Raw genomic sequence first — 6547 nt, forward strand, 5'->3', positions numbered from 1 at the left:
TGTTGGTTTTTGTTATATAATGGGTACCTACACAGAGTCATTCACGTAAGATGACGAGCCTGACCAGGTAAAAATGCAACCCAAAATACACTTTACTAAGCATTATGTTTTAGTATTTGAAAAGATTTTTGAACGATGACAGAACCAATATGATCCTACTTACCCATTACTTTTGTGATTTTAATTGCTTATTATTGTTATTAAATCAAGAGAGGTAACGTGCGATCGAATAAAAAAAAAATCGAGTTACTTGGATTGTGCTATTCTGATGCTTTGATTGGTTCAAACCGCCATTTTTGCGATTTTTTTTTTATTCGATCGCACGGTATTTTTCTGTCAGAACTTGACATTCATTAAGCTGACCTTAAAAGCTGTCTACGTTTTATGTGCATTATGATAATGCCGGATAATGTAACAGGGATCGAGATTGCTGTGTGAATTGTCTTTTGGGTTGCATTTTTACCTGGTCAGGCTCGTCATCTTACGTGAATAATCCTGTAGCTCTTTGCATTTTTATATTCAAAAAACAAATCTCTGCAATACTGAATAAAAAAAAATGTACAGTACTATTTGAAAAAAACAAGTTCATCTGTCAAAAACTAGACTCATTTTTTTTTTAATTTAGTTAGCATTGAAATGTTTTGAAAATTATTTCGTTTGATGTGATTCATTCAAATCGGATAAAAAATAAGCAAGATACAGCATCAAAGGTTTTTCGTCAGTCACCCCGTATATGATGAAATTTTTTTTACATATACTTAAGGTACTAGGTACGTTTATTTGAAAATATGTCATGGTAGTGAATGTGTTAAAATTTCTAGAAAATAGAGTTAGTTGTACAAAAGTAAAAAGGTAAAAATAAATGTGTAAATTAATCTGACTGCCAAATTTTGAAAATTGTTTCATTATAGCTGCATTTTTAGAACTTCTATTTGACATTTTGAAAGCCGTTTTGTTTATTTCCAGTTTGTTGAATACGTTCTTATATTTTAGAGGCCATTATACAATGCTCTAGTCAACAATGATACCAGTTTTCTTACCCAAATGTTGAACGAAGGTTTTGACATGAGTAAAACTCTGTTTCGTGTACCAGAGATGCGATTTAGATCAACAGCACTCAAGTTCGTAGTAAAAAATAATAATCTTTCCCTTGTCCAATTTTTGCTCGAAAAAGGTGTAAATCCCAATGTAGGAGAATGGACTCCTTTGATCATCAGTATCATAATGGGGTTTCATTAAATTAGCGAGAAATTAATAACTTTGGGTGCAAATACCTGTAAACCGGATAAAAATGGCAAAACACCTTTATACTGGGCAGTGAACAAGAAAAACATAAACATAATAAATCTCCTCTTGGATCACGGGGCTGAATTGACAATTCATACAGCTTTATTTCATGCCATTGATTCAGGCTACTTAGATATGGTACAGTTATTGGTAGAAAGAGGAGCTCCTCTTAATGTGGTGTCTGGAGCAACTCATTTAAGTGGAGCTATTTCGCGAGGAAATTTGGATATGGCAAAATATCTAATAAAAAGTGGTGCCGATGTAAATTTGACTAGTGAATATGGTAACCTTCCTGTAGAAATGTGTATCAAAAAAATTAATTCTGAAATGATGCAGGAACACCCTTAATTACAGCCGCTCGTGGAGAGCATTGGAATATTGTAAAATTTCTAATGGAAAGTGGTGCCCAATTAAATTTGGCTGATAAAAATCTTCCTGGAGTGCGCGTGGAAAAACTTAATTTTGAAATACTCAATTACATAGTTGAAAAAGGTCTCAAAGTACACGCAACCTTTGCAAATACTTCCTTTGTATGGTCGTTAGAATTAGAAAATGTAAATCTGGTAAAATATTTCATAGAACAAGGAGCAGATGTCAATCAAAAATATCAAAATGGTGAAACGCTTTTGTCTATGGCTTTGAAAAATTCCGATTTACGATCTTTTCGATTGTTAATTGAATCAGGAGCTGATCCACGATTGGCTGAAGCTGAGATTAATGAAAAAATGACCAAAGACGCCGACTTTAACATTTATATGAATTCACTGGATCTAGATTCCAAGATAGAAAAGCTCACGATTCGAGGTAACTGAGGTGATATTTGATATATTGTGTCAATATTAAAAAAAATCTTTTACAGAAAATGATGCTCCCAAGGGGAAATCGACGAAAAGTGCCCCATTTTTCCAAAGTAATTAATACATTATTTTAGTTCCATAAATAAATAGACAATTTTTCAGGTGGAACTGGTCACGAAGAAGCTCCATTTCGACGACAATCCTGATATTTTACGTTTGCTTATATTTATGGAAAATGTTAAACATGTGGGACCGAACAAAATAGACACGATTTCTGCAAGAATTTATAAAATTTGGTTTTAGGTTATAGCCCCTCTACGGTTATAGCACAACATTTTTGACAATTGACAACGTGAATTATGTACCTACTTCTAAAATATTCTGTTTGTGTAACTTATTTTTAAACATTATTATAAGACTTATTTTCTTGCAACATCCTCTTAATTTATCTTTCATAATAACTCTTAATTAATAACTTTCTTGTTTATTTAAATGCATATAAAAACGCACATTTTTAAGAAATAACGGTAATCGTTTCTTGACTCTTTTAAAATACAGGGTATAGTTCATTTCAGAAATATATGCAGTGACGTCACGTTTGAATCAAGAAGTCGACATGCCGTTCGTCCGTATTTGACATTTGACAGCAAGACATAATACGAGAGGCTAAATAACCCAGGACGATCCTTACCAATACGCATGCGTTAGGGGTTTCATTAAATTAGCGAGAAATTAATAACTTTGGGTGCAAATACCTGTAAACCGGATAAAAATGGCAAAACACCTTTATACTGGGCAGTGAACAAGAAAAATATAAACATAATAAATCTCCTCTTGGATCACGGGGCTGAATTGACAATTCATACAGCTTTATTACATGCCATTGATTCAGACTACTTAGATCTAGTACAGTTATTAGTAAAAAGGGGAGCTCCTCTTAATGTGGTGTCTCCAGAAACTCCCTTAACTAAAGCTATTATGCGAGGATATTTGAATATTGCAAGAATTCTAATAAAAAGCGGTGCCGACGTAAATTTGGTCGATGAATGCGGTAAAGTTTCTGTAGAAGTGTGTATCGAAAAACTTAATTTTGAAATGATACAGGAACACCCTTAAATAGAGCTATTCGGGAAGAAAATTGGGATAGTGTAAGATTTCTAACAGAAAGTGGTGCTGACGTAAATTTGGCCGATGAATATGGTAATCTTTCTGTAAAAGAGTTTGTCAAAAAATTTAATTTTGAAATGATTCAGAAACACCCTTAACTCTTGCCGCTTGGAAAGGACATCGACAGGTTGTACAATTTCTAATAGAAAGTGGTGCCAACGTAAATTTGCTTAGTAAACAAAGTAAATTTTCTGTAGAAGTTTGTGTAGAAAAATTAATTTTGAAACGATGCAGAAACACCCTTAACTACAGCCGCTTGGAGAGAACATTGGGATATTGTAAAATTTCTAATAGAAAGTGGTGCCGACGTAAATTTCGCCGATTCATATGGTAATCTTCCTGTAGAAGTGTATGTCGAAAAATTTAATTTTGAAATGATGCAGCAACACCCTTATATATAGCTATTCGGAAAGAAAATTGGGATGTTGCAAAATTTCTAATAGAAGGTGGTGCCGACGTAAATTTGGCTGATAGATATGGTAATCTTCCTGTAAAAGTATGGCAGGAAAAACAAAATTTTGAAATACTCAATCGCATGATTGAAAAAGGTCTCAAAGTAAACGCAACTCTTGCAAATACTTTACTTGAATGGTCGTTAGAATTGGAAAAGGTAAATCTGGTAAGATATTTCATAGAACAAGGCGCAGATGTCAATCAAAAACATGAAAATGGCCAAACGCTTTTGTCTATGGCTTTGAAAAATTCCGATTTGCGATCTTTCCGATTGTTAATTGAATCCGGAGCTGATCCACGATTGGCTGAAGCTGAGATTAAAGAAAAAATGACCAAAGACCGCGATTTTGCCATCTATATGAAATCACCGGATCTAGAATCCAAGATAAAAAAGCTCACGGTTCGAGGTAACTGATCTGATATTTAAATTGCGTCAATATTAAGTGTCTTTTACAGAAAATGATACTTCCAAGGAGGAATCGACGGAAAATGCCTTATTCCTTCAAGGTAATTAATTCTTTATTTTAATTGCATTAATATAACCCACAATATTTCAGGTGAAACTGGTCATGAAGAAGCTGAATCATGATATTTGATGTTTGCTTATATTACGTAATCTTATATTTATATACAGCTTATACAGAGTATTGGAAAACAATAACTTATGGAAAATGTTAAACATATGGGGCCGAACGAAATAGACAAGATCCTTGTATGAGTTTATAAAATTTGTTTCTAGGTTATGACACAAATTTTTTGAGAATTACTATCGGCAACGCTGTTTAGTGTAAAATTTAGTGAGAATTGTAATTTTGAGGTTAAGTGTTTATTAAATGTCTTGTTTTTCTGGGCATGCTTAAGTAAAAATAATAAGAATCAATAAATAAATGAAACGTGCTGCTAATAAAACAATATGAACGGAATTCAAAGCAATTGAATTTTATTTTGAATCAAATGAATGTCATAATTTATAGTTACCTACCAACATAGTATGAAAAAATATCTACCTAGGGTTTTTTAAATTTTACCAACCTAAAGCAACAGGTGGGGTTTTTTTGAATTTTGAATGGAGTTTATAGTCGTATCCTGTTTGTGTAACATATTTTGTACGTTTCTTATTGTACATTATTTGTAGCTGCAAGTAGAGTACATTGGCAACACTGTTAAACTGTTAACCTGCAAATTGTTCCTTTGTGGCGCAAGCCCATTTGCCAACGAGACGAAAAAGAGAGAAAAAAATTTGAAACATGTAGAAAAAAATATTGTGTCCAAGATGAGAGGAAAATTCTTTTTTCAGTCTCGCTCCACTGCCCCACTCGTTACGCTCGTGAGTCAAACTCCGAGTTCGAGTGGAAAAAGAACCACTTTCCTCTCTAGTTTGACAGCTTTTAATTAACAATTTTCTTGTTTATTCAAATGCACATTTTTTTTATAAGTTATTATAACAAAGCATAATGGTAATCGTTTCTTGACTCACAAGTTACCTACATCTTTCGTTGTTGATGAAATTTTTTTAAAACATCGTCAAAAACACGGGAAGGTTTAAAATTAGCTTCGGTAAAATTGACAAGATTTACTCGTATTTGTGCAGGACGTTTGTACAGGGTCATTATAAATTATTGTCCCATCGCAGTAGGCGTTGGTGACGTAGTTGAATGTGCCGCAAGCCTCATAATATGAGTGAGACTAGTATCGCCGATAGGTGGCGATACTGACGGTAGTGGAAATCGGTCTACTATAGTTTATTTTTTCCTGGTAGGCGGTTGCGCGCGCCATTTACAAAATCCTGCAACGAAATGCGCCCTCCCTATTGGTTACTCTATTCCATTACCCGACCTCCTTATTGGGTATAAATAGTTAAAATCCTCCTATAAATAAGGGAGTTGTGGACTCGACTTCTTTTTTGGGGACACCTGTATAACACAGTCAACCATATACAGTGTGGAATAAAATGATTTTTATCTAGTTTGCTTTGGAATTTTTGCACATGTAAATAAATCAATCGAATTGACAATTGTTACAATTTACTAAATTGAATTAACAAACTTTGGTGGCCACTTTCAACACTAGCTGTGACTTGCTTTTGTTAGCTCCTTTTTAAATTCAATCTCAACTTTGCTTTCATATCATCCCTTCGCAATAAATCACATTTGGAATTTGGATATACAGGTGTCTCAAAATTCGCGAATTCCGAATTCAGAGCGTTGTATCCAAATATGGAATTAAAAAAAAAAATCGGGACTTCCCCCACAAAGATACATTGGTGTGAAGGTGCACTCTTTCAAGTGCGTTTTCTTCAAATAAAGGCTAAAAGTGCAGTGTTTTTTATGGTGTAGATAATTGTGGAAAATAATAACGTAAAACTATTTTTTGAAAAAAAGCTTTACTTTGGAGTAAAAAAATCTTAAATGTTTGTAATTTTTCTTAAAAGTGGAACGGCAACGTACCTAGAATAGTATTTTGTCACTGTGGATATGAAGGCTGCTATGTATTGAACAAAATTAAAGTGCTTAGCGATTTTTTTTTCTAACTATGTTGCGAGCTCCACTGGGTCCTTCCCTACTACGCCCTGAATTCGGAATTCGCTAATTTTAAGACACCTGTAGATTTTAAGGTTAGGTCTCTTTTTTACAAGGGTAATGCAAAGGTAACTAGATGAAAATAATTTTATTCCACACTGTAGGTACAAGTCTCTCTAAAAGAACATGTATCAAGAGTCCTGTGGAATTGTGCCGTTCTGTAATTTTATTGCTTCGAACTATGCCGTTGAGGCCGTCAAAGCAGATGTCAACAGTCAAATGTCAAATTATTAAATCTTAGCGTCAGTTATGAGTTCGACGTAT

General features: G+C 33.8%; 1 protein-coding gene and 1 long non-coding RNA gene across 3 annotated transcripts; both read left to right on the forward strand.

Annotated features, from left to right (window-relative positions):
• The first annotated feature begins 792 nt into the window (after nt 1–792).
• Nucleotides 793–2519, forward strand: LOC138129150 (uncharacterized). Of its 2 annotated transcripts, XR_011159117.1 has the most exons (5): nt 793–1570; nt 1624–2091; nt 2147–2197; nt 2247–2330; nt 2388–2519. It is a non-coding gene; the product is annotated as an uncharacterized lncRNA (long non-coding RNA). The 2 variants fall into 2 exon arrangements; XR_011159116.1 differs by having other exon boundaries at nt 797–1570; nt 2247–2519.
• A 257-nt stretch (nt 2520–2776) lies between these two features.
• On the forward strand, nt 2777–4734 carry LOC138129149 (putative ankyrin repeat protein RF_0381). The gene is made up of 7 exons (XM_069045406.1): nt 2777–3135; nt 3189–3284; nt 3338–3433; nt 3486–3581; nt 3635–4111; nt 4161–4211; nt 4262–4734. Exons 1-7 carry the CDS (start codon nt 3063–3065, stop codon nt 4291–4293), a joined length of 921 nt encoding a protein of 306 aa, XP_068901507.1. The 5' UTR covers nt 2777–3062; the 3' UTR covers nt 4294–4734.
• The last annotated feature ends 1813 nt before the right edge of the window (nt 4735–6547 follow it).

This window comes from Tenebrio molitor, chromosome 4, assembly GCF_963966145.1.
Source record: "Tenebrio molitor chromosome 4, icTenMoli1.1, whole genome shotgun sequence".
NCBI lineage: Eukaryota > Metazoa > Arthropoda > Insecta > Coleoptera > Tenebrionidae > Tenebrio > Tenebrio molitor.

Bases quoted from the DNA above. Each gene is read 5' to 3' on its own strand.
- LOC138129149 (XM_069045406.1), top strand. From the start codon at position 3,063: ATGCGAGGATATTTGAATATTGCAAGAATTCTAATAAAAAGCGGTGCC. The intron at 3,434-3,485 runs GTAAATTTTCTG...GAAACGATGCAG, and splicing joins AAATTTGCTTAGTAAACAAA to AAACACCCTTAACTACAGCC. The intron at 3,582-3,634 runs GTAATCTTCCTG...GAAATGATGCAG, and splicing joins AAATTTCGCCGATTCATATG to CAACACCCTTATATATAGCT.